Source organism: Cygnus atratus, chromosome 12 (assembly GCF_013377495.2).
Source record: "Cygnus atratus isolate AKBS03 ecotype Queensland, Australia chromosome 12, CAtr_DNAZoo_HiC_assembly, whole genome shotgun sequence".
NCBI classification, from domain to species: domain Eukaryota; kingdom Metazoa; phylum Chordata; class Aves; order Anseriformes; family Anatidae; genus Cygnus; species Cygnus atratus.
In genome coordinates, this window is record NC_066373.1 from 12,009,085 (window position 1) to 12,036,003 (window position 26,919).

At 45.4% G+C, this 26,919-nt stretch overlaps 2 protein-coding genes across 11 annotated transcripts in view; one reads left to right on the forward strand and one right to left on the reverse strand.

The window, feature by feature from the left end:
* Positions 1 to 1,558, reverse strand: part of RANBP10 (RAN binding protein 10) — a 75,108-nt gene extending 73,550 nt beyond the window's left edge. For 4 of the 6 annotated variants that reach the window (XM_035543384.2, XM_035543383.2, XM_035543382.2 and 1 more), the window contains exons 1-2: positions 1,334 to 1,558; positions 454 to 565 (exon numbers count right to left, since the gene is read on the reverse strand). In XM_035543384.2, the coding sequence (XP_035399277.1) occupies positions 454 to 565; positions 1,334 to 1,541 (320 nt within the window). In that variant the 5' untranslated portion in view covers positions 1,542 to 1,558. Of the gene's footprint in view, positions 1 to 453; positions 566 to 809; positions 832 to 1,333 lie in introns of those variants that run through there. The other 2 variants (XM_050713210.1, XM_050713209.1) reach the window with 2 other exon arrangements.
* Positions 1,559 to 2,042: 484 nt separating this feature from the next.
* On the forward strand, positions 2,043 to 26,254 carry TSNAXIP1 (translin associated factor X interacting protein 1). Of its 5 annotated transcripts, none has more exons than XM_035543377.2 (16): positions 2,050 to 2,134; positions 3,432 to 3,522; positions 5,380 to 5,492; positions 6,942 to 7,065; positions 8,417 to 8,510; positions 12,255 to 12,451; positions 13,643 to 13,778; positions 14,624 to 14,793; positions 15,703 to 15,862; positions 16,141 to 16,271; positions 16,917 to 17,045; positions 18,646 to 18,807; positions 19,822 to 19,931; positions 20,769 to 20,892; positions 21,237 to 21,343; positions 23,249 to 26,244. In XM_035543377.2, the coding sequence occupies exons 2-16, from the start codon at positions 3,472 to 3,474 to the stop codon at positions 23,475 to 23,477; spliced, it is 2,037 nt and encodes a 678-aa protein (XP_035399270.1). In that variant the 5' UTR covers positions 2,050 to 2,134; positions 3,432 to 3,471; the 3' UTR covers positions 23,478 to 26,244. The 5 variants fall into 5 exon arrangements, with proteins under 5 accessions (XP_035399273.1, XP_035399270.1, XP_035399272.1 ...); XM_035543378.2 differs by lacking the exon at positions 2,050 to 2,134 and adding an exon at positions 2,943 to 3,045; XM_035543380.2 differs by lacking the exon at positions 18,646 to 18,807 and having other exon boundaries at positions 2,043 to 2,134; positions 23,249 to 26,250.
* The last annotated feature ends 665 nt before the right edge of the window (positions 26,255 to 26,919 follow it).

Here is a 26,919-nt window from a genome sequence, read left to right on the forward strand (position 1 = left end):
GCCTACCCACATTTCAACAGAAATGTCTCCAAGAAAGATTGTTCACCCCCATACGAAAGAAGAAAACTAGCAAAAGTGCAATTCTTCTGTCTGTCGTGAATTCCATCTGTCTGACCTAGGGCTAGGCTCCCAGGCCATCTCTGTGATACCTCAGTACTTCTTTTTACTGCCAGGTATCTGAGCGACCAGACCTAGCTAACAAGAGAAAGGAGGATGATAATTCAAGTTGTACCAGGCACCCAGAATTTCTTCCATTTGCATAACTGTCCACATCGAACTGCGCATTAAGAAGCTCTGTAAGTGCCTCTGCCTCCAGAGCATTCTTACCACGTGTTCCCTATTAACCCCACGTAACAGCTGTCTGACCTCTAGCCCTTCGGGAGAGGAAGGTCTGAGCACAGCAGGGCTGTTAAACACACGCCACCAACCACCAGTCTGGAATCAGGTACTCACCCATCTCTACCTTTGCTGACGATCTTCACCTCAAAGTAATAAATGCCACAAGCTGCAGGTATGGGATGCGTGGCCCTGACTGAGGCAGCATCTTTGTGGTTTTTACCATGACCTAGGAAAGAACAAAGATTTCAGTACCTATGGGCCTCGAACCCTCTTGCTTTTCGTTCTAAGGCTCTGCTGGCTGAACCTGGCAGGGACCTGTTTCTCCACACATTCAAAGCGCCCTTTATCAGAGAAGCGGGATGTGCGATCCTGCACTGCCACCACCTCCGTCCCCCTCACCGCCAGCGCTGTAGTTTTCCCTTTGTTTCCCCCCCCCCCCCCCCAAGAGGCTGAGCGAGGCGCGGTGCTACCTCTCCACCTCCCCGCACACACAGCTCAGAGACCAGCACACGCAGCCAGGAGACAGCTCCGTTACGCAAGAGGCGAATGACATCAGTATTTACTAACCCGGCAGCACAGGGTACGACCGGCCCTCCGCGGGGAGGGTAGGGACAACGGCCCCCAGCAGCGACAAAGCAAAACCCCACGGCGAGCCCCGAGCCCCACAAGCGCCTACTTCGCGTTCAGCCGAGGGCCGGCAGCCCCGGTGGGGCGGCGTGCGGGGCCACCCGAGCCCCCGGCCGGGCCCTACGGAGGACGGGCCGCCCGCAACGCCCGGCGGCGCTGCGCTGCGTTACATAAGGCACCCGCACGGGCCTCCCGAGCCCGGGGAACCCCCCCGGGGCCGGAGCCCGGCCCCAGCGCCTCGTCCCGCGGCCGGAGAGCCCCTTCCCCGGGGGCTGCCGGACCCGGGGGGGCCCCGCCCGGCCCAGCCCGGCCCTGCCCGGGGCCTCGCTCCGGGCCCACCCCGGCGCCTCCGCCCCAGCCCCGGCACCTTTGTAGTGGACGCGGAGGTTGCCCTGCGAGAGGCCGATGTAGTTGTACTTGTCCTTGGGGCTCCAGGAGCGCGGCAGCGGCGTCTCCTCCTGGTTGACGGCGGGGTACAGGCGGCGGAGGCGCCGGCTCAGCTCCTGCTCCTCGGCCGGGCCCGGCGCCGCCGCCGCGTCCCCCCCGTGCAGGCTCCCCGCGCCCGCCTCCGCCATCTTGGATCCGCTTTGTGTCACCGGGCGGGGAGCGAGGCCCGGCTCCCGGCGCCAGCCAATGGGGCGCGAGCGTGGCCACAATGGGGCCGCGCCGCCCGACGGGAAGCGGAGTCCATCCCGCTCCCGCGCCGCCGCCTCCCGCTTTCGGACGAACTACAGGTCCCGAAAGGCCGCGCGCTCGAGGCCCCGCCTCCCTCCCCGCCGCAATGCGCGCTGGGAACTGTGTCCCCGCCCCGCCGGGCTCTGCGGAGCGCAGCCCCTCGTAGGACTCGCTCTCCCAGCGTGCCCCGCGGCGGGGCCGTGCCGAGAGGCCGCCGAGAGGCCGCCGGCGTCCCTCGCCTGCCTCCGCGCAGGGGCCGAAGCTGCCGCCCGGCGGGGAGCGCGGAGGTCGCCGCTCCGCCGGCCTCGCCCCGCTCCCGGCCGCTCCGCAGAGCCCGCGTCCCGCGGGGCCGGGGCCGGGCCGCGGCGGCTCCGCTGCGGCCGGCGAGCGGCAGCAGGCGCTGACGGGGCACCTACGGCGGCAGGCGGGGGTCCTGAGGGGCGGGGGGGCGGGCGTCGCCATGGCGACGGCTGTAAACAGGCGGCCGGGGCCGGTGAGGGACGGGACGGGGCCGGGCGCGGGCGGCGGCGGCTCGGGGGGAGCCGGGCGGGGGAGCCCCCGCGGGCCGTTGGGGGCGGCTGGGCCTCAGCCCGTCCCGGGGGATCCCGCGCTGAGGTGGAGCCGAGGCAGCTGCCCGGGGCTCTCCGCCCTCCTTGCTGCTGTCGCTCCCCCGCGGGGGGCCGAGCGGACGCGCGGCGGTTTCGGGCGGTCCGAAGGGCCCGAGGCAGCCAGAGGGGAGGGGTGCTGTCCCCGGGGCGCCACCGGGAAGCGCCCGGAGAGGCGTCCGGCGAGGGCATCGGGAGCCTGCACCGAGGCAGGCCCTGCCCCTCAGCGGTGCGGAGCCGCCGGGGCGTTTCGGGGAGCTGCAGCTTGAAGCGGCCGTGTCACAGCCCGCCAGACACCGCTGCCAATACCGGGATATGGAGCCGTGTCTGACCGCGTCCCGCCAACACAGGGACCACAAATTCACTGCGATCCCTCAGATTGCTTTACCGTATTGTGGGGATGCTAGTTTTCCCCAAAATACGCGTGCAACTGTGTGTTTACTTGAAAGGCCTTTCGCTTACGCCTACCCATTTCTACTCTTGGGAAAGACTAGAAAGGGTGAGAGAGTGGTCGCACACTGGAACAGGCTCCCAGGGACGTAGTCACGGCACCAAGCCTGTCTGAATTTAAGAAGCGTTTGGACTGTGCGCTTAGTCACACGGTCTAAAATTTTGGGTAGACCTGTGCGGTGCCAGGAGTTGGACTCGATGACCCTTATGGGTCCCTTCTAACTCAGGATATTCTATGATTCTATAAAGACAGTTCCTGATTATATTTCTTCCATGCCTTGCCAATTCGATTGGCGGCAGGGTCATCTGCGCTTGGCACTACTACCAGCCCAGAGAACCAGCTTTGCAGGTACATTTGGGACCCCAAGTCCCAGCTCTTGACTCATGGGTATCATTTTTCTAGCTGTTTCTAATCTCACCTCTTCAGATGACCAATTTACTCAGGCTTGTCCAGCTGCAGGGTTCAGCTTGGTCGCTGTCACCGGGACAGTGAGGAAAGTACCCAATGTTGTGGTGGTTTTCAAATAGCCAGTCCTGGAGTTCAGCTGTACCACAAATCTTTCCATCCGTCCCTCTGTGTACATTAATCTGCCAGATATTTTCGTCTGTCAGGCACTGCATAATTGGCTGCTTACTTTAGGTATACATCAGCCAGATTCTCAGTCTTCAACTGTATATTTAGTTAATTCTGTATGTTTTGAAGATGTTCTTGTGTTCTTCCCTGCTGTTGCACAGGACCTCTCTCAAACCTTCCTGTGAGATTGCAAATTGCCAAATGCATATGAACAGTCTGAAATCCATCCTGCCAAAGAAACAGAAGACTCCGGTGAGTTCAAGAATTCCAGCGAAACACCCAGCCCTTACCTAATAGTGAACTTCGGAATCTTGCTGGAGGCCCAGGGATCACCCAAAGCTATTAGGAAGTCAAGCAAATTTTAATTATTTTTATATTTTGTTTGAGAGCGAAGGGGGATGGGAAGGGCGGAAGCTGTGTGGTGATGCAAACTCCTGTATTTCAGATTCAGGTGTCATCCTTGTGAATTAATTACAGGAGCTTTAAGGGTGGAGGAAAGAGAAGAGGAATATAAATGTCATTCTTGGCTGCAACAACTTGTGTGGACGTACATGCCAAATACTGCTGCCAGAATTTGACCCATATAGTTTAAACTAAGGAAAGAAAGAAACCACAAGTTGTTTAATTGCAGGCTAAAAGCATCTTACAGCCAACAGGAACATCTGCTCCATAGTATGCATCAGTCTTAGTAAATAAACTAAACTAGTATGGAGAAAAAGTATATCCAAATTATGAAAAAATGAATCCCAGAAACACGTACACCAACAAAGTAATAATGACTTTTACAGACCTTAACCCCTTCATTTTTATTTTGGAGTTGTTTTTTTCTCTCATTAGCATTTTGATTGTATTTCAGGAATGTGCCACTTATGTGACAAGCTATTGCTACAGTAATACAAGGACTTTAAGTATTACTCTTTCCCTAGAGCTGGGACATTCTCTAAGCATTTTTCTCATTGGACAAAAAAAAAAAAATCAAACCTCAATAGATTGGAATCCTACTGTTTCTCCAATATAATCTTCATGCTTCTTGCAGTGAAAATCAGGCATTTAAGCTTCTGAGCCTTTACATTTAACTGTTTCAAGGCTTAGTCAGTCTGAAATTTAGGTTTTGACAGTGAAATCTCTGGCCTCAGACTTCTGTTGGCACATTATTAATTTTCTTTTAAAGCTTACAGACAGAATAGGAAAGTATTTATATTGGACAACATCATACTAATTATTTGGTTGTCCTAATAAAATAGAGCAATCCAGCATAGATGTCTTTTTTTTTTCCCCATAAAGAAATACTGAGGTAATTCCAAGAGAGAAATTAATTAACAGACTCCTAAGATTAACAAGATTTTGCTTTCAGAAGAATCATAGAATCATGTAGGTTGGAAAAGACGTTCAAGACCATCAGCCTGTCCTGAATCCCATCAGTAGACCATGTCCCTTAGTGCCACTAAGGGCAGAAATTGGTTTCTGAAAGAAATTTCATTTATCACTTTTTACTGTTCATCAGAGATGAATCTGTTCCTCAGACCTTGCCTTCATTAAGTTCTACACCGATAGAAATTCAGCTGTTTGTGTAGGGTCACCAACCTGCCTTTAAAACTCACAATCCACACGAGTCAACATTGCTCAATATACCCTCGCTATGGGACACATACTCCACTGCAAAGCTCCCTAGTGGAAACAAGACCTAAGTCAAACCTGTTATTTTGGTTCCGTCTAGATTAATGCAAGGTTCTGATTTGCGTGATGCTTTAATTTCCCAGTGCAGATCATGAAACCATTTTTTACCCAAAGAGATGAACACTTTCCCACAATCATGTAGTCTGGGCAGCATAGCCACCATGAGACGTGCAGAGGTGTTTAAAAAATTGTACTAGTGTGGGAAGATGATTACTTCAAAGAACAAAAAGTTTACTTGGTTTTCAGGTGTGCTCACTTCTGGCTGAGGAGAGTTTCGGTATGCCCCTCTTCTATGCCCCTCTTCTTTCTGTTCCACCGTACTCTTAGGCAGTTGTATTGATTGTGAGGCATCAGCAGGGGTATTTCAACTTCATTTTGACTCTTTGTTGTCTTTGTAGTGCTCTTAGAACCTAATCCTTTCTCTCTTTTCAGTCTTTTCAGCTTTCTGCTAGAGGCCACTGGTCCACATGGCCTGCATTTGCATCAGGGCAGACAGTCCTAAAGAGTCATAAACCCTGCTGTGCCCCAGAGGAGAGAATGTCTAGGTAAGCACAGCTAATTCACAGGATAGCTGGAAGCAGTTCTTGAAAACCATGAATTTACAGAGTAGAGTCTCTTCCAGCACTAGTGAGAATAGTGAGGTTGGGATATTCTACAAAGCTTGAGCATAACAAAAAAATATTGTTGGTTCTGACTGCTAGCTCTATAGGAGATGTCAAATATTTATGTAATAGCAGTCACGCTTAGTATAAACGCACCAAGAAATGCTATCATTTAGTGATTCACTGACCTACATTTCATAGGATCCTGTCAGGGCCCTGACTGCCCCAACAGGCTCCACAAGCTCTTGTCCAGTCCTAGACAATTCGGTGCCTGGGCTCAAGACAAGTCCTGATATGGCACGGCTGGGTAACCTGTGATCAGGCGCTATAAAAAGAGCTGTGAGAAGCCTTCACTTAGGTACGTTCGCCTCTGTTTCTTGCGTGAGCCATGTTGCAGCCATGTCTGTCTTGTACCTTGCCGGCCCTGGCCTGCTGACTTGACACCCCAAGCTTGGCATCGGGCCTTCCTCATGCCTGCGGTGATCATGCGTGATGATCACTGAACTGTGAATGAGCTGGGCTACCGTCAGGGGACCTGCTCTGCTTCTCTTGTTCGTGTCCTGTTGGTCACTGTTGCTGGTTGCCTTGTTGTCACCGTGGGGTCCCAACTCCCCTGCCCTTGTGGCAGACGCAGCATTGCTCCTGTCTCTCCAACAAGAATCAAGGGATTCTGAATCCAGGGTCTGAGCTGGGTTACAGCCACTGAGCAGTGTCCTCCAAGGAGGCTTTTCGCAGGTCTGTCTCACGCCTGAGCCTATTCCTAACCCCTGATCCCCAGTTACAGCTCTGCCATCGCAGAGCTCCAAGCCCCTAGGGTAGGGGAGGACACTGCAGAGCCTGTTGGTGTACTCAGGGCCCTGACAGACCTGCAGCACAGCTGTGGATGGTACAGTAAGGATAGCTGGACTTTTTAGTTTTAATTCTGTTTTTAATGTAATAATGAACTATGCATGATGGCATCCAGCAAAGGGACGGTTGGCCTAGGACCTCAGGAGATGTAATAAGTTATCAGTACCCTTTTGAAATACTTGTTTTCCTTGACCTCTTTCAAATTATGTAATTTGTGTACATTTATTCTTTTCACAGAGAAAAAACTCACTTGTCTTTTTATACCAAAAATTATCGTGACGGGGAAAGCATACTTCTAATACTAACAGCAGGATGCCTTGAATAGTCTCCTGCTCTTTAGAGGAATTTTAAATTATCCACTGTACATTTCATGATTTTTCCTTACATGAGAGAATATATTAAGTACTACAGTAAAAAAAAAAAGTTCTGTGAAGCAATGCACAGTAGGAAGAAAACCAAGGTCCTCGAGCTGATTTATTATGAGTCGAATCCTATGTACATGACACAAGACTATGTGTCTTTTCTTTTCCTGTGTCTCTGCAGCAATAAACAGGCCCTTCTTACCATTCCAAAGCCACGCTACTTGGAGCAGCTGGAGTCTTACTTAAGGAAAGAACTGCAATATCTTGACCTAACTAAAAGGAACTCCCAGGAACTGAGGTTACAGGTCTGATACAAGATTCTGTTGACTTGAAACAACATTCTGAGACTGGTTATCTAAACTGGTCATCCAAAGGAAAATAGACGGAAGGAGTATGCACTTCTGAGTAGTACTGGATAAGTGGGTTTGCAGCTCACGTTAGAGAACTTGCTCATAAAGCAGTTTATATCTCATGTGGTAGTTTATATGTTGGGTTTACGTGTTGTTGAGTAGTGTACTTTACATTTTCTGTAACTGTTCCATTTTCAAATCAAAGGCCAAGTAGTCAAAAAGATAGTAATCTAAAGTGGGTGTGAAACAATTTACTCACTGAACTCCTGAAGACTCCTGCCCAAACCCATAAAGTGTGTAGGTTCCAAAGTTTTCCCTGTAAAATTCTCATTCCTGAAGTTAGGTTTCTGCAAGTGACAAGAATGGACTCTCTCATCCAACTCTTGCCTAAGCATAATCAGGATCCTCCCAGATTAGTTGTTTCTACTGTGTCTGATCCTGGGGGTTTGTTGTGTTTGAGAACATACCTACTGAAAACCACCACTTCAATTCAAAACACAGAATAGGAGTACTCCTGTTTTTGTAATATCCTGCAATTAGAGCATTTACGCAGTGTGGGAAGTTTGAATTGGATTTTCTCTGCATGAATTAATTCAAATTCTCATTCCCGAGGGAATCCTGTAGCGATGAGGAAAGAAAGTGGTATATGGAAGAGAATGGAGAGAAAGAGTGACTAATGGCAAGAGAAAACAGAGGTTTCATAAATGTGTTTATGCTTTGAAAATATTTTTGACTGTCTTACAAGACATGTTTAATTGTGCTTAATCGTGAGGTACACTCAGTGAGAATATTACCTATCGCTAGTGAAGTCTTCCCAAGGCCCAGATACAACATGGGAGTCTGACTGTCCTCTCTGAACAAGATTTACTTGAGAAGGACGGCATCTGCACAGCGAGAGACTATGTGCCTTGAAGAGCTTATCATTTAAGTAAACAAAATAGGCAACAAAATCAGCAATATGATCTTGTTACATATCTTTAAAATTGGCCATATTGTAACTTGAGTTCTAGTCAGTTCTATCTGAAGAGTAGCATTTTCGTTTTGGAGCTGTGCTCTGACAGACTTGATTAAAGCTTTTCTTTGGCACTAAAATCTCTTCTATCATGCTGTGGTGTCTATCAGCATTGGAAGTAACTCCACCTGTGCATGACAAATTTGGGACTGTGGACCAAAGATGGAGAGACAAAATACAATGCAGTAGCAGTATTTTTATACTTATTCTCACTGTCATGCTATTTGTGTAAGACAACGATCTGAATTCTGAAAAATGTGCCACTATTTTCTCAAGCTCTCTTCCTTCTCTCAGCCCTACAGAGAGATCTTTGAATTCTTCATAGACAACTTCAAGACCTACAAGCCCTTGCTGTCAGCTATAAAGAATGAATATGAAGCTACACTGGGTAAGCTCTTTAACTTTGGTGGGGAAACACTAATGGAGATGTCTTACACAGCTGATAAGTTCTGTTGAGTATAGAGAGAGAATAAACATTCTAAAAATATAAAGAGAGAGAATAGTTCAGTGGAAGGGATCTACATATATGTCAACTGGTAAAACTATCTTTCTGGCCCATTAGTGGAGTCTTCCTATGGCCCAGATATGACATGGGAGTCTATTTCCTTCATACATAACATAGTTGTTTGTTTTTCTATAATTTATCAAATTTTTAGATTTAGATTTAAGGTTTTTATTTATTTATTTATTTTTAATTTAATCTCCACTACGTAGGCAGCTCAGGCAACAGCAATGTCTCAAGGTTTTTCTGGAACAATCATGTTTACAGTGGAGTGTATCATACTAATATATTTGGATGCACTTGTACCGGTAACTTGAAGCTTGAATTACTCCCGAAGCAAGGCAGGGCAGAGAACTGAACTGGCTGTTCCCTGTCCATTCTTAGTGTGCTTTAAACTTCTCTTGGTGTTAAGATGCCACAGTGATACCAGTACTTTGTAAACAATCAGAGGGCTAGAAATAGACTATAACCAAGAGCTCATTTCACATTAGGCACTGAGCAGCTGTCAAATGTCAACAGGTTTCTACCAGGACAGTCTCTTAAAGGACATATACTGTTTATCCCAGTACCTGTTACCTGGGCTACCTAATTACTCATTGTAGGCAAAAATCTTTCTTTGCACAGTGCACTTCAGTCAGGTAAACAAGTCAGTATTAATCATTACATAAAACCATTTTTTTAACTATCAGTTTCCTTCCAGAACTCTTTAGCAAACATTTCTTTGCTTCAGATCCCAGAGAGATTACTAGTGTCTGTGCTGCAGCCTACATTGTACTGCGTTCTGAAGTTTTTTTTTTTTAATATATTTAACTATCTTTTGTATTTAAGTGGGTTTTTTTTTTGACTCCTCCATATTGCTTGGATGTGGTATTTCCCCCTTTTATTCTTTGAAGTCTCCAGAGATGCAGTAAAATGTATCCTTTATGATAACTTTAGTTTTTGGAAGAGACAAAAGCAAGTGTCTTAAGAGCAGAAAGTATAAAAGAGAAAAGGAAGGAAATTAACTGATTTGTAGAACTGTTCTCCTATTTATCTTTATTCTTAAATGATGTATGACTGCTTAACAAAAACAACTTTTTAAAAATCTATGCAAGGTGTCTCTTCTGAGGGCTTCTAACATCAGAAGTTTATGTTCTATATGGAGTACCTCACTGCAGTGCTTACATACTTAAGGTGAAGCTTTGGAGCTGATAAATGAGATTGCTAAAAGAGATGTCTCATCACTCCACCTAGCAAGCATGCTGTATCTACAGCGTTTCAGCTCCTTTTGAAGCAGAACCTAAACCCCCTCTATAACACAGCATTGTTTTTCTCAGCCAACTATTAGCTTTCTGTCTGAGTGATTTAACAGCTTTATCTTGCTCTTCTTTCTGCCAGTCATATTCCATGCTAGCTTAGACTGTATGACATTGAAGGTGCTCAACACTGCATCCACTGCTGGTGGGGGTTCTCCTTATAAATCTGCTAGCATTAATGCATATTCCCAGTTCAGTCAGAACAATCTGTTTTTAAAGAAATAAAAAAAACTTAATTAAATGTTGTCCTAATACTGTACTGCTTACACTTTATATTTAGCTGCATCATTTTGGCAGCACAAAGTCTGGAGTAGCATAGCTGAGCACACAGACCAGAGAAAGCAGCAGCCTCTGATACGAACAGGGATGTGCAGCTTGTACTGGCTGCTTGCAATTATTTGTCTTCTGCCAGAACCGGACATATGACTGCAGCTGTAGCTCTTTTGGTTGTTAAGGTTGTGCTGAGACAGCACTGAGTCTTTCTTGGCATTGTTTCTAGAGTAAATCCACACGAATCTGAAGATATTAAGCAGTATTTGAGTAGTACTGTGAAGGAGAGCTATCAAATCCCTACAGCTGTTAGCTTAATCTGAGATAAAGATTCTGTTTTGGGAACTCCTTTTAGAGGAAACTGAGTGACAGGGTAGGTCTTCACAACGTTATCCACAGCTGCATCCATTTCTTGATTAAAATTATACTGAGATTGCTATGTCCACAGAGGCTTCAAATCTGCTCCTCTGTGCTGGTAAGCCATCTGGGCACATTCAACAATCCTGTACGTGCAGTGAGCTGTACCACAGCCTGAATTCTTTCCAAGTGGGAGAATGTCTCTTCTTTATTGGCATGAGTTACGAGAGGTCATCAGAGAGCTAATGTTCTTAAATGGAACTGGCCAGCATCCACACTACAAAATAATCACTTTGGCAGTCAACTAGTTGTGCTCAGTCTAACTTCTGACATACTAGGCAGCTACAATTAAGCATACTGTTGCACTTAAAGGGGTTTGCTTGTGGTCAGGAGCCAGTTGTGAAACACTCAAATTACACCCCAGAACAAGTTTGCTGAAGTTTTAACATGGTGTTCTTAGCTCACACTGAGTACCCAAATAGTACGGTGGCAGAATCCCTATGCTAATGCTCTAATTTTTGCTGTCTCTTGGGGAGCTGTCCTAGTACAAGTGGAAAGAGTTTTGAAAAACCTTTGGTACAGTTACAGTGCAGGAAGGAAACTCACACCCAAGTATAATAAGAAAAGTAGTTCCTGTTCTTAGATTTATGTACGCATTTTAAGTTTTAAAATACAAAGTTTGTTGCACAGTATTTATACATGAATACTAGTATCAGGTTTTATCAAGGAGGAAAAAATCTGCAAATCAGATTATTGAGCATCCACCAGCATTTCTACCCTTCTGTTCAGAAGAGGGTATTGCTGTGTATACCTTATTCACCAATCAAAACCTTTGCCACAGCCTTATTTGACTCACACCATATCCTGTCTTTAATCATTTTATTCTCCTGGTGGACTTCCATCTAGTCATAAAAACAAGCCTCCACACAACGGAGATGGTGTCAGATGAAATTCTACCATGTAACAGCAACTGGGAATTGGGACCCAAGTCATGTACCATCACTAGTCTCACCGGATATGTATCTTAAGGAAAATTTTCAAGTCAAAGGGGAAATAGCTGCGAGTGAAAAGTACAAATTACAGCAGAGAAAGCCAGTATGTCCATAAGTTCTTTACTGGATGTACTGATGAGAAATGCAAAAGAAGTCAGTGCATTCCTGAACAGAGAGGAGAACGTGCAGACATGTTTGTAAACAAAAGGTTGCACATGACCGTGAATTTGGAGACAAGAAAGCAGATCGAAGTTTATGAAGAATGTGCCTTCATAAAAGATGGTAAGCTACTAATTACTAGCTGTCTTTAGCTCCATATGCTGCCTGTGCTTAAACAATGACAACTTCCCACCTAGTGAAATGTGAAATCACCTGTGCTTATTATATTGCATCAAAACTGTAAATACTCAAGAAAACAAAATAAAATACTGTTCATCCTTTGTTTTCCAAACCATGATAAACAGCATTAACTAAAACCAGAAACCCTTACATAACAATGCTTATGAAGTTCATATGCACAGCTAGATAAATGACAGAATATGATCTCAAACTACACTACTCCCACTCCTTAGAGGCTCACCAGGACAGGTAGTAAAAGCTCTATGTTCACTCCCACTTCCAACATGCACTGTTTTCGGGTTGAACATCCAACATCCCAGCTGAGTAAAATTCAGGCTTTGTTGCTCATTGTGAGAACCCACCTCTGCTTTCTTTAGCTCATCAGAAGGAGACAATTCATGCCCTAGAACCCCTGAAGGCTATGGTCGCAACTGTGTCTGAGGAGTGCTCCCAGCAGATACTGGCACTGCAGGAAAAGGAGAAAGTTGAAGTAAATATGTTAAAGCAAGAGAAACAACATTTGTTAAAGTTTATTGACAACATGAAGGAAGAAAAGAGTTCTCTTCAGACTCAGGTAAATTAGACTATGAGTCAAACATTTCCCAGCTTCAATTAGATGTGTTTTATACGTCTGATCTCTTGCCTCCCAGCCTCTCATCCTTTGATGTCAGTAGTAGTAGTTCTGGAGCGGGCACTGAGCATCTGGCATACTAGATCTGGTACGGTAGTTGATACTGGATCTCAGCCAGCTCCAGAGAACATCCTGTTCCCTTGGGATGGGCTGTTCTGCTGCTGTCAGAAGTCTTCACTTGTATCTGTTGTCCCATCTGGTTCTTGCAGAGTCACATTTAAAGTGGGGAATTCTAGTACTAGCATTTTAAGTTCTCACTTAAAAGTACAGGTACTCTTACAACATTGTACCTTTAGTATCTTTAAACCTGTGTCATTCATCTTACTGGCAGTGAGTTACATTGGTATCTACTGACGAGATTATTTAAGTCTTTCCAATTTAAATTGTTGGTTTATGCAGGTCTCAAATGGTTTCAGGCACTGAGGCTGAAATAATACTACTGCTACAGAGCAACACGAGCAGGGCTGCTCCATGAGGAAGGCTGAGCCAGGAGCTGAGGGTGATTTTCAGTGCAGTTAAAGCCACGACCCACCAGGGCAGTCTCAGAGCACCTGAGCAGGGGGCTGCTAAGTCTTCATCAACAGTTCCAGATGAGGCAGTTAACCCCAGGATCCAGCCATAGGTGGGGGGAAAAGTAAAAGAACACCTCGATTCATTCATTCCCTATGTAGCATATAAGGTAGGCATCAGCAGTGGCAGGATGTGATCTTGTAATGAAATGCACATCATGGGAATAAACTATAATTTTACACATAATCCCAGTCCACAGAGTTCCAGATTTCTGACAGTTTTGCCTTTGGGAAGAGTAGCAGCTTTTTTTCTCCTGCGTGACCAGCAACAGAATACGTTACTGGGAGGTTTTTCTAGATAGGTTTACAACAGAGAAATGGTGTAACCCAGAGCATGAGACGTATGTAATTCACTTTCTAGAAGGCTAAACACAGATGGAGCACTCTTCTACACACTTCTTCAGAGTTTGAATCCTTCTGTCATATTTCCATCAGGCCATCCTTTTCTACAGTGTTATCTCTCGCCCACTCTCCTGCTCCATTTTTTCCCCACTTTGCATCCCTTATACCACTCTCTGCTCCTTAGGTTCTGCTCCTGATCAGTTCAAGTCTCTGTTTCCTGCAGGTGGAGCATCTGCAGACGAGTGTAGCTGAGGAATATGCTCGCTACCTCAATGAGTATGGTGCCCGCAAACTGCTGCTAGCAAAACTGAATGATATGCATAACGAGCAGCTGAACATGAAACAGCACCAAGTCCAAGGTAGGGAAAGTGGATCTCCATAAGAACCTGTCCTGCCCAGAGACCCAAGTGCATACCCATGGGTACAGTGTTAAGTATCTCTTCGATATCATCAGATATGCTCTGATTCTTACAGTAAGCTAGACAAATTCAGAGACAAAATATCCATAAACACGTAGGCAGGGATGTACCTCCCAATAGTCTGACCTGATTCAATAAGCCGTTACTTGTATACTTGTATGCTCTTGCTTAGCATAACGGGTAAATTGAAGGCAGGAGCTGCCCAGTGCAAAGGTTCTTTATCTTTTTTTGTTTTTTTGACTCCTGGGCCAACACTCAGCACGTCTTACCCAGACACAGCTGGCACCTTGATGCTTGTCCACAAGGATTAACAAAACTGCTGAAATTCAGGAGCCAAAAATACCTTCATTTATGCAACTTACTGGCATTGGTGGCACAGAGGTGGTAGGGACCCTTTCAGTATGTGATCTCTGTTGATCCACAATCTGGCTACAGGCACCCATCATCCTACTGGTTCATACTCACTGGCTACAGCTGTTGCATCTGCCTAAGAGTTCTCCCGGCCTGTGCTCCTTTCCTTGCTAATGAAAACCAACCCTGAGCCTTTGAATATATGTGCATGTGTGGGAGAGGAGGCAGGACAGTCGGTGGCTGTGAATGTAAACACTGCAGTATAGCAGTATACTCCAAGACCTGCAGTTCTCTAATAATAATACAGTCCATACCTATTCAGCTTTTGTGGTCACTTTGTAGGGTTGTGAGATCTAGGGGCTCAGTAGATGATTTAGAGAACTATGACTGCAATTTTACTATCATGAGCTTTCATCAATGGCTGTTGTTTAAAGATGTCAAGGGTGAAGATGTGGTAAAGTTACCTTTGGCATTAAAGATAGCTCAGCAGGACCTCACAAACGCCCAGGTGAAGCTGAATGCAATGATAGCAGACTGTGGAGATGTTGTCCCCCGGAGAGAGTTTGAATCACTGGAGAAAAAATACTCTGATTTACAACAGGAGGTGAGTGAGCATAAGCTCCTAATTTTCAAGCTGTACCACATGAATGCAAACATAATGATGCTTAAGTATTCAGGTTGGGATAGGGATTCCATAAACCCAGAGCTCCCATACAGGCACATCTTTGTTGCTTGTACATGAAAAGCCACTGTTTTCTAATCCCTTAAAGCTCCCAGTCTTTTGGTATCACAGACTATCTGAACACTCAAAATCAGTGCACCATCACAAACCTTTAACATCAGTTTTAACTGAATTAACACCATAAAAGCAATAACAGCCAAAAGACCACCAAAAGCCTGCAGATCACAGCTTGGGAAATACTGTTTGAAATCATCATATATATATACATAAATTAACTAGGTTCATCTCACATACATGGCACAGTTTTGTCCAAGCCACAGCTAAGTGAAACTACCGCTGAGCTGGGCTATGAATGAATATCTATCTAGCTGGGTTTTTGCATTTTCCAATAGTATTAAATGGCTTTTTTACCCTACTGCAATGCCAGGGTCATCAACCCCACCACAGAGCTGTCAATGCAATTTCCAGCTGTGACAGAAGTGGATGAGGTTCCTCATGTTGCATCTGTTTGCTACCTTTTCAGAATAAAGGTTTGACTGCTTAGCTTACACATCTTGCACCTCCACATAAGCAATGCCATGTCAGACAGCAAAGGGATAACAACACAGGTGACTAGGATAGGGTCTGCTTCCAACCCTGCAGTGGCAGAAAGGCAATGGTCCCACAAACTACTCTCTAGGAGGAAGAAAAAGAGAATCTAAAAGCAATTAGCCAGGGATTGCTCTCCGTAAATCCGTGGACTACACTGATTGTTCACCTGATCTGTCCGACCACCGAAAAATACTGTTGCTGTGGTTGGTTTGTTAAAATCCTTCTTTCTGTGTGCTTTAGATGGAGACTCTAAAGAAGGATTTTGCTCAGCTCCGTAAGGAATATCAAACACTGCTGGAAATTCAGAGAGAGACTGCAGAAGAGCGAGACAACTTCTTCACTGAACTCCAGCAAGCTCAGCGCAGTTGCACACCCCGGCCAAACTGGGCAAAGTGTTCAGGTGCCACCTGTATTCAGCTCATCTTTAACCACTTTGCTATGGTATATTTCTTACCTGCAACATCCCATTTTCTCCTAGGCTTTTAGTGAAGCAGCCTGAGAGAGAGGGAGAGAGAGGAGCTTGCAGGGTATTCCATTGTGCCCTAGATATTGTAGGAGACAAATTGGATGTCTAGAGATCTGTATCTATTGTAATGCTCCTCACGGATTCACACAAAACCAGTACGCATAGGCACATTCTCCTCTTGTTGCAGCTCAGGGTCTTTTTTGCTCTTGCAGAAGTGATTCCTGGTGGAGCTGACCGGTGGGGCTGCCTGGCTGAGGGGAAGGCCAGCGATCAGCTAGTGGATGTGCTTCTGGAAGAAATAGGAACAAGACTGCTAAAAGAGATGGATGTCTTCCCTGGATGGGTATGCGCAAGCTTTCTCCTCTGCTTGTTTCCACTGAGAATAACTGGTAATACATATCCTTTAGGAAAGTGGCAGAATTGCTTTCATGGCTGGACTTAGTGTCTTCAATGCTCACCTTCCCATTAGTGTAACCACGGAAAATTTAAAGCTGGGGAAACTCAGTTGCAATAGAAAAGCTGAACTTGAGAGTGAGCATGTTGAAGACAGCTGAAGTAGCCACACATTGCAGCGATGCTACATGAATCATCAGACATGCAGGTAATACTAGTGGGCTACAGCCCCTTACTAATTCTCCACTATATAGCGGAGTCAAATTAACATCTCACCGTCTGCAAATACATTACACTAGTGATCAGATATACTCGAAACTGCCTGGAAACAACAGAGATTTTGTCAATCAAAAATCACTTGTGAACGAAGTTCTAAGTAGTGTAACCGGGGAGCAGGCAACGTGGCTAGTGCAGGCCCCACATTAAGCAGGTCCAGCCTGGAGTAGTTGAGACACACTGCAGAGATGCTGTCTTATAATACTGGAAATGAGAGCCATACAGATGGCTCTTTTTAAGGGCTTTAGACACTAAGAACATGGCTCTGGTTGCCAGTGCGGGGAATGCCTTATCTCTATATGTTTTTTCCATTACTTAGGGCAAAGGGGACAAGGTTCCTGTATACCTCAGACATGAAGGTGAAATGAAGAACAAAAAGCTGACTAAGAAGGATGTGGTGAACATCCTGAAAGACATCTGGAAAGAGAAAATTGCACTAGAACAGCAGGTTTGTCAGATGTTCTTTCTTTGTAAACAGCATTTGCTGAGACAGTCAGCCCAGTTGGAAGATTTTGGGAAGCCAGGGTCTCACCCATGTCCTGCCTAGGGTTTCATCTGCATAAAGCTGCATAAAGCATTTTAAGAACAGCTTCAGCTGGTAATAACCCTGTGGCCTGGCAGGCCTCCTCATGAATCTGACTCATTAATTATGACATTGTCACGTGGATAGCTAGACTAGCTCCATCCTATGCCTAAAAGGCTTCTTCTGCAGCTCCTGCTCCAGGGACAGCTGAGTACTCATGGCGTAGCTCATGCCTAGTCACCACTGCAAATTCAGAAACATTCAGGAGACCAGAAGTCAGCACCAGTTGCTTTGATGTACAGGGCTGAAAGCTACAGTGGTCCAACAGCTGTTGCAAGAGCAGCTGAGGTGTCCCTGAAGAAGCCACAAGGCAGGGTGCCCAGGGAGGAAGCATTGCAGTCACCCTGAGCTAGATCAGCCATGCTTTTGAGTCTGAAACCTTATCAGTTGGTCTACCAACTGCTGCTATTCTGGGGTGTGATGATAGCATCCTGCTCTAGAGAGAGCACCATGACTATGCAGTGTCTGTTCTTAGGTAAACGGATGCATTAGCAAAATCTGTGCAGCCAAAGCATGGCCAGGTTTTCTTTTTTTATGGGCGGGGGGAGGTAGTTGATTCTAACCCACGCCAAACCATTAAGGTCCATAAGGTTTTGCGCTCATGCCAGAGAACAAGTGGCACTGCCAGAAAAAAAAATGAGGAAGGACTGAGAAATCACTTATATCATTAAACAAATGACTATGAAAGTGCTTTGGTTTTGTTACACACACACACATACTTCCCTCTTCTTTGGCCAGGGTGGGTTAGGAGTGCAGGTGGAGGCCAAAGGGGTGAGGTGGTTCTCAGCCAAGACAGACATTTGGCTGCCTGCCTGGGGAGATCAAGACTCAGCAACAGAAGAAAAGTAGCTGTTTAAGTCTTCCTGCATTAGGGACAAGTATAATACCATCTCCCCAGGTATTCCCCAGGTATCGGACAAGCCCTGTTACTGTGCCTCAGTTATATGAGAGCAACCTTGCGAGGCAGAGCCACTTTACAGGTTCCTTCTCTTGAGCCAGAAGCCTAGAAACATCTCGGAGGTCAGCCCCAAACAGTTTAATGTTTTCTATGGCAGCTGTCTTTTTACTTTCAGCTTGGTTTCCTGGGGAAATAAATAGGAATGTTGCAATCACTGTCTGGCTTTACTTCTCTTCAACAACCACTCCAGGTCTGAACCCACAAGCCAAGCTCAGCTAAATCTATAGCAAGTTCCTATATAATTCACAACAATAGGCAGGAGAAAAGAGACTTTATCAGTATTCTCAGCAACAGAAGAGCTTCACTGTAACTTCCACGTTCAGGTTGTAGAGAATAAACCTAGCAGAAACGTTTTGAATGACCTAATAGTGGGGAAGACTCCAGCCAGCACTAGGCCTGTTAGCAGAGGTCCACAAAAGACACAACTACATGCAAACAGCTGGAATCAAACTGGCAAATTTGATTTAGCTCTGCTGCTTATGGGAGTTGCTTGCTTGTTATCCGCAGACAGGGAAGCGACCTGTTCTTCCCGAGTTCTTTCTCAGCTACCTCCAGAAGAAGTACGGAGACACCTCTGCCATGGAATGGTCTTACACCCTCTATGAGAACATGCGACTCTGTCCATCAAACCACGTCATGAGCTCATTCTATGACATACTCACAGGGAAGGTAGGCAACCTGCAGCCCAGTACTGCACCTCTGCCCAGACATCCTACTGTGACAGACAGAAGGCAGGGGAAGTGTTCCTCTTCTGAAGCACAAAGCAGCTTCACCGCCCACTCACACCCCTAGGAAACTGCACTTCCTCATGACAACAAAACTCAACACTAAGACATTACAGATGGGAATTCTGTGTGAGAAGTGGCAGGCTATTATTACTCTCAACTGAGCTCTAGAAAACCCCATTTCTTTCAAATGCTTTAGTCACAGGATAACTACTTTCTGATGAGGGGCTCCTGTTTGCAACCCTTACATACACATTTTTCTCCATAGGCCTTTTCTGAAAGTACTCGTGATCTTTCCCTATGCAATTTTGTGAAGATCAAGACAGTCACTAAACTGCAGCATCACGCAAGCCCTGGCAACCTTGCTACTGCTTCCCAGCACTGCGTCAGTACTGGAGAGCTCTAGCCACACAGATCTTGTCTGTCCAGCTCCTGTATCAGGAAGACATGTAGCTCCCCCAGGTCCTCTTCAGGTGCTGCAGCTGCTTCTCCCACCCTGCGGAAGTCTTATAATGGCCCTACTTATGTTTTTCTTGGAAATGGAAAAGTGGCTGGGACAATGTGCAACCACCAAAGCAGGGAAACAACAGCCATTCTGGGAAACTGGGCTGTGCATCTGCATCTGAAGGTTTAGCAGCTGCCGTGAGGTGTCCTGGGGTGAGCCTTGGCCTTGGGCCCCCATCATCAGAACCATTCTCACCCTTTGCCCTCAGAGCTCCTGCACATGACTGTATGCGAACTGCTTTGGGGCAAGTTGTTCAACAAGGAGCCATTGTGAACAGCCACCTGCAAGCCACAGTGTTGCTTGCTTAATTATTTGCAAATCACTAAACACACCTCAAGTAGAATTTTTTAGAAGTGAGCACAGTCCTTTTGCAGTTTTGCTTCCCTTTTGAAGGTAGTCCAAGGGACAACAGATAAGGCAGTTACTGATCTGTGAACCTTCCCTGTTTCACAGGTAGGTGAAGAACAATACCATATCCAGAATCAGCTGATTTCAAACCTGCAAAAGGAGCTGGCTGCCTGCGACCCCTCAAACAGTGGATCCCTGACCAGGGAGCAGTTCAGGCAAGAGGATGACCACTGCCCACTAAGCTCTGCCCAATATGTGGTGCATGCTGGATGTTGTGATATGCTGAGTGTGTCTGCTTTGCTTATCCATCAGCACAGCCAGGGGAGCAGTTTTTCTCTTTAAAATTCTTGTGAGGATAGCTGTAGCAAGTCTGTACTTGTTAACTTCTGCATTAGGTTTAGAATAATGTGAATACTGCAAGTTTTGTGTAGTGAATCTGGAGATACCTGAGAATAGATGTGGAGCACTTTACACATGCAGAAAGACAGGCTGGCAGTACCTGCCCCCTGCAAAGCTCCCTGGGGAGCTGTTTAAGAAGTTTCAGAACCCTACACCGTGCTCCCATGAGCTCCTAGGACACGTCACAAAGCATTTCTATGAATTTCACTACAGGTGCAAGATTTGTCAGTCTTCTTTCAGTTGATCAATCATGTGTGCTTTTTTAAGCGATAGGTAGATAAAGCATTTCTTTGGGCTATGGCATAGAAAAGAAGCAGCAGCCATTTCCAGCACTTCAGCTGGGAACACAGCTCCAGTACAGACATGCTAGCTACCAGCTAACTGATGCTCACGTTGCATTCATAGTTTCCCAAATGGCTGAGCATCCAACGTTCACCTGCAGCCTAAGCTCTGATGAAAACTATTCCCTTGTTTTGTTATCTGAAGGTGCATGTACTTCTTGAAACGTGTGTCCTCTTAAAAGCAACTAATTTTTGAAGAGTTGGCCCATGGAATATATGCATACTCTTGTAGCCTAAAACACTGCCAGCCATACTGGCACTCTTGAACTGCTCATACTGTAACAGCATATTGTGTTGCCTGTCTCCATATAGGATGGCTATGAGGGAAGCTTTTCCCCTGAAAAGACAAGATTCAATCCAAGAACTCATTGATGCAAGCAGGTACAAGCTAGACTGCACTGAAGAACTCATTGACTACAAATCCTTATTCAAAGAAGTAAGCTGATGTTATCTATGTTGTCCTTTTGACTCAGATTTAAGCAAAGGACTTAAGTTAGGTTTGTCAGGTTAACTAGGTTTATCAGACTACCACAGCCTGCAGTGCTCACCACAGGCTGTAACACCTGAAAGTAAGCTGCAGGCAACTGCAGATAACTGCAGTGTAAGTCTGTGCCTTTTCTGTGATAGGAGTTTTCCCATATTTTATCTTTATTTACACTTTTCACATGAAAATTCCATTTCTAGGAAAGCTGAGTTATTTTAGCATACAATGGGGAATGGCTCCTACTCAGACTGGGAAGAACACATTTTTAGTACTAACATGCTTGTAATTTCCTTCAGGATGAAGAGGGGAACCCTGAACCTTTTGTTGCAAAGATCAGGAGTCAATACATCCGTGAGAAGCAGGAGTATCTGAGAGAGCTGAGGAACAACCTAGGAGATTTAATGTAAGTGTAAAGGGAACAGGTGATGGGGACAATAGATCAGAACAGTGTGTGCAAAGAGAACCCCCCAGTGGACACAAGTGTGTGGCTACTGCAGGGGCTATCATAAGGTCCCAGTTGTAAATATTGCGGTAGATATGAAAACCTGGCTAGGCCATATTATAGAAAATGCTGAACAGTGTCAGTCTGTGACCCAGAGGACTCACAGTTCACTGACCAATTGTATGGGGTGAGCAAGGTAAGCAGATGTAGGCAATGGTAGCAGACTGGGACCCCAGCTCAGCCAAAATACTTTTCAGGAGGTTACTTGGTTGCTGAACTAAGTAGCACTCCCAGCTTGCTTCAGCCTAGTTAAGTCCCCTAGGGCTCGTTCCCAGCCTCCATGGAGGACAAGACCTGTGGAGGCAACAGGCATCAATGGAGGTTGCTATAACTTTCTCGCCCACAGTGCTTTGAGCAGCTTTTGAAGCTGCACTGGCCTCACAGACCTCGTGCATCACATGGCTGGTATTTTCTTTTTGCTGCTCATCTTCCAACTCCAGGATGAGCTATGCCCTTCTTCTTGTCACCCCTCTAACCTTGCTGTGCCCATGCACTGGGTCTGGTCTTGAATTGCTCCTGTGCCTGCAGTGACACCACAGAGATGCTCAAGCAGTGCAAAGGATGAGTCCCCTAACAGCAATGCTAGCGTGAAGAGAGGCAAGAAAGGAGCAGGATAAAGATCCTGGAATCCACCAGGGGACTGAGCATCTATGGCACACTATGCACACTGCTGAAGACTGAGATGAGCAAGGGAAACCATGGTCAGACGGGAGTCTAGGCTGACAACCAGGGAATCAGAGGGAAGCAGATAAGAGAGGGCAGATGGGATCAACACATTAGACCAGGCAAAAAAACTGTGGAAAGGCCCTAGTGGAGGTCAAGAATAGAGATGCAAGAGTGCTGGAAGCCAAGATGGAAGAGGAGTAAATGGGTGGAAAGAGCAGATAGTGCTGGGAGCCTCCAGGTAAGGAGGAACATTTGGGGGATGTGGACTGGAGGTGCTGTCAAGAACCCAGCCGTCACTGCAAAACCTGACTAGGGAGAAAAGTAGTGAGTCAGGGAGAACAGCAGCATTTGCCAAGGAGTGGGAATAACAGCAGGAGATGAGGTGTGGAAGGGTCAGAGAAGGAACTGAAGATGCGGAGGGTGACTCAGGATGAGAAAACTAACAAGGTGAGAGTGAACAGGCTCACTGGGAGAAGCAATGGGAGAGCACAAGGCAAAGAAGAGGCAGAACAGACACAGCCTGTAAGGGATATGGCAGACAGTGAGTAGAGAAGATTGCTTCAGTAACTGAAGTCTGTCTGTCAACATTCTTCAGCTCTCCAAAAACAGCAGTAAAATCCTGTATATCCTCAGAGACTGCTTCTGAGGAATGAGAAAAACAAGCAGGACTGACAACTGCAGACTTGGAGGTGAAAATCAGATAAATAATTCCACCTGAAAACAAGACAAGCAACATGTAGTTTCTGCTTAGAGAAGTCTCGTGCCAGGCACCAATCAATGAGGATAACACTGAAAGCAAGTTAGATGCCTAGGAAGTTAGGTACTGACAAAGGTGGGCACTGGATTAACAAGGGAAAATGTAGTTGTGTAACAAAGGGTATCATAAAGCACAACAGAGCAGAATTAAAGTCTTTCCAGGTTATCAGAAATCTAACTTTTCCTAATTTCTTTTCAGCTTGAAATTTAGTACTTAACTTTATTACATGCATATTAAAAAAATACTAGTGAAAGCAGAGATAGTATCAAAAGGTATCTCTGCTCTGCATTTCAAGCAAAGTGGATTCTCACTGTGGCACAAATACATAAATATTCCTTTCACATGCCACAGCACAGCAAATGACTAAATTGTTCTTTGAACAGAGAGGTGAATGCAGAAGATCTGAAGGCAGCCTTCTGCACGACTGATCCCGATATTGACGATCAGACACTAGATACCTACGTTGGCCTGGCTTATCAAGTTGGAAGAGAACAGACAGACCAAGAAGTTGTGCCTGTGGACACTGCACTGGAGAGACTACTCGCTGGAGATGTGAGACGAGTAGGGCCCGCAGCCAGGGAAGAAAGCAAGACAGACTGTGTAGAAGAGTAAGGAGACTTCCAGTATTAAGAATAAATAGCCTGTTTGATCTTCAGTTTTTGATACAAAGCTGAACGTCAAAGTTACTGCATTAAATACCTCTTCCCATGTATGTAGAGAGACACCTAATAACTAACAGCTAAGATAAGCTACTTTGAACTATCAGATGCACTTTCAGCTTAAGCAGCAAAGCCCTCCAGTACAGTTTTTCAGCCTATGCAGTCATTTCAGCTCAGCAAGACTCGTGGGTAGAGGCAGCCTGATCCCCACACAGGACTGACATCCTCAGGGCGCTGGGGCATCACTGGGTGTTGGGCTCTTTTGTTGATGATGCAGTGACTGTGCTCCAGTCATTACTTGAACCTGTGAGCTTCCATCAAACTCAAGGCTACAATGTGGCTGCTTTAGTGTTTTTGCAAGATAGGCCTTATGGTTGGTTCTTAGGCTCAGAGAAGGGTTTCAAAGATACATTTGCAGAGTAAGGTGCCATCAACACAATCCCCGTGCAAGTGAAAGGGGAGTTCAACCCAACCAGGTTTGCTGTCACGTCCTTCCCCAAGCAGATTTTTATCCTGATGTAGCTGCTGTTGCCCTGTATGAAGTCACTTTGAAAGAAATTCAAGTGATGCCTCAAGAGTAGGTTTAACCAACTCTGAGCTGAAAAAATAATCCTAGTACAGAAACATTGAAATCTGCTTCTTGCTTCAAGGAAGATACCACATGAATTTGGGTAACTGTCTTTCCAGCCACTGACATCAATTAATCTTTCCTGTTCGTTAGTGCCCTCCCTCTCCAGCGAGGGGAATAATACAGGTTCTTGAAACTAAAACCCCGTTGGAAAGAGTTCTGCTACCTAAATTGCTGAATAAGTGGAGCAAACTCAAGCCCATTATTCTCATAATTTGAAAAGCAAGAAAGGGTAAAGCTGAATTCAGAAGATGCCTTCCTAACAAAGCGCTAGTTTCATGAGCATTTGCAAAGGGATTCCTGCAAATACTGATGGCATTTGTAAACTGGAAAGGTATCATAGCCTGCATGACAAAGTAAGTACCACTGGGTCTATGAAGTCCCTGGGATTTCTGCCTTGAATAATGAATTTGGTGCTACATACTTCCAACTCAAACTGCAAAATACCCAAAATGGAACTATAAAAGCACTGAAAAGGGAAATGTATTATCTAGCTAGAAATCAAATGCCCTACCTGCACATATCTCTAGGAGTATTCTGAAAAGAGTAGCTGTAACACGAAAAAATTCAGTGCATCTCTAAAGAGCAGGGAATTTAAACACAGAGGATAAGTTTGGAAGATGAACATCAAATTTGCAAAGTTCCTCGAGAAAGCAGCTAATAGGGAGGCAGAGAAAGCACAGGGCTACAGAGAGCAAGAATCACTTGTTTTGCTTTACCCAAGGACTTTAGATTCCAAAAAGTTAAATACATGGTCCTGTAACCAGCAGTTCTTTCTTTTGTCCTTCCAGTTACATTGTTAGCACATTAAAGATGGCAACCTGTCCCTAAAAGTCTTAAGTTTAGTTAGCTAGAGCAACAGAACACTTCTCAACAGAAGAGAGAGAACAGATAGGGAATCTTACCTCTTCGTTTTACAACAGGAACCAGCAGCTTCCTGGGAGGTTCTCTCTATTCTCTCCTTAAATGCTCTTAGGAAAACAGGGTTCTTGCATGTTTCAGCAACAGAGAAAAAAGAAGCTGGAAACTTCATTAATATTTCAGATCAAAATTTTCAAACTCTGGCATGCAAAGCCCCAAGCACACACTAAAAAAGTCACATAATGGCAGAAAATTAATTTTAAAAGTAACTAATTTTGTAATATGTCAGTTAAGACAAAGCTGTTTCCTTGTGACTATTGAAAAAAAAATCCCCATCTTTGCTATATTAGTAGAATTACTTTAAAAAAACAAAACTTGAAAATGACTGACCTTTGTGTCAGTACTGCCTGCCAAAAAAAGACTTGAACTATAATTGGCCTTCATTTCCTTTAGCGTTGTGCAAAGCTTGTCAAACTTGCAAACGTTGCTGCCAAGAGCTGGGTTGGATTTCCAGGAGTCCTATTAACTGTACCATTTGGATCTCCAATTTCAGACACCTGGGAAGCTACACTGCATTTTTCAGGAAGCACGTCTTCCTCATGGGTCTAAAAAGAGGGAAAACAGTTCCCAGTAGTTCTAGAACATTTCTACAATGCAAGGGAAGCGGGGGAAAAAAAGACGCAAAGGCTGTTACTCCACTTCTTCAGTCTAGACATATTCAGTGTATTGGAAAGAGCCACTGGCACGATGTTTGACTGACCCCAGCTGGCAGTGCTGACTGTGCTCAGCCCCACTCCATCTGACTTAAGGATACTGCAAAGCAGCAGCCTTGAGCCATCCCTTCCTCACAACTAAAAATTAATCAATTTAAAGACTCAAGTTTTTAAGTCAAATTAAACTATTTACAAGCTCGAGTTTCCAAGTCCAAGACAGAGCAGCTAATAATTAAGGGGAAAAACTATTATTTTTTTTCTCTGAAAATAAATAAACACTTTAAGTGTCTTACCTTGGGAATTGCAGACTAGCTAAATAAACGTAAGGCATATTAGCATGTAAAACAGGAAAAATGATGTTCATTCTTCTGAAAATTGTATGCACAACACGGGTCATTCTTTCCCAGCTTGTGAATTGTTTTTAGAAAGCCATCACTCTTTGCACCTTAAAAATCCTCTGATGTGGCTGACCTCATTCCTGCTGTGGTTTAGGTTCACTATAAGCAGTAAAATCATACGCAAGGATTTTATTTCTATTGTCTTCCTACATGTTTGGCAACATTCACTACAGAGCAGCACTGACCAGCTGCTCTGTGTAGCAATCAACAAACTGTACAAAACCACTGGTGGAAAGCTAGGTGGCATTGGCTCACCCTGCGAGTAAAACAGCACAAACCACACGGGCGCGTCAAACATGCGGAGATACATTTGCACTTGTTAGTTAGTTAATAAAGCCACTGCTTGGATCTTGCTGCTTTGGATGATGACAGGAGAGAGCACACCAACAGGCTGACCGCAAACTGCGGCTCAGAGAGCTGGGCCCTGCTTCACACACCAGGCTCTGGCACTGCCTGCCTCCACCATGCCTGGGACCAGAGCAGTGACATCCCAGATGCATTTCCGTACATAAATTCAGTTTAAACCTTGAGGGTTGGAGTGCCACCATTCCAGCAGGGTTCCAGCGACTACAACATTACAACATTGAGCTAACTCTTAGAGAAGAGAGGTGACTGATTATTTTCGACTGCTGGAAGAATTCCTTGCTGCAAGCGACATGCAGTTTGAGGACAGCACCAGGACTGGCATCAGAAAACACCTGCAGAAGCGCAGCCTTCAGCTCTGAGCATGTGTTTGAAACAAACAAGTGCCCAAATACACAGTGTGTTGGCTGAGCCATAGCTGGCTGACAGCCA

Excerpts from the sequence above, each read along its gene's own strand:
- TSNAXIP1 (XM_035543376.2), top strand. The coding sequence starts at position 3,400 with ATGTTCTTGTGTTCTTCCCTGCTGTTGCACAGGACCTCTCTCAAACCT. Across the intron at positions 12,452-13,642 it reads AGAGTTCTCTTCAGACTCAG|GTGGAGCATCTGCAGACGAG; the intron begins GTAAATTAGACT and ends TGTTTCCTGCAG. Across the intron at positions 14,794-15,702 it reads ACTCTGATTTACAACAGGAG|ATGGAGACTCTAAAGAAGGA; the intron begins GTGAGTGAGCAT and ends TGTGTGCTTTAG.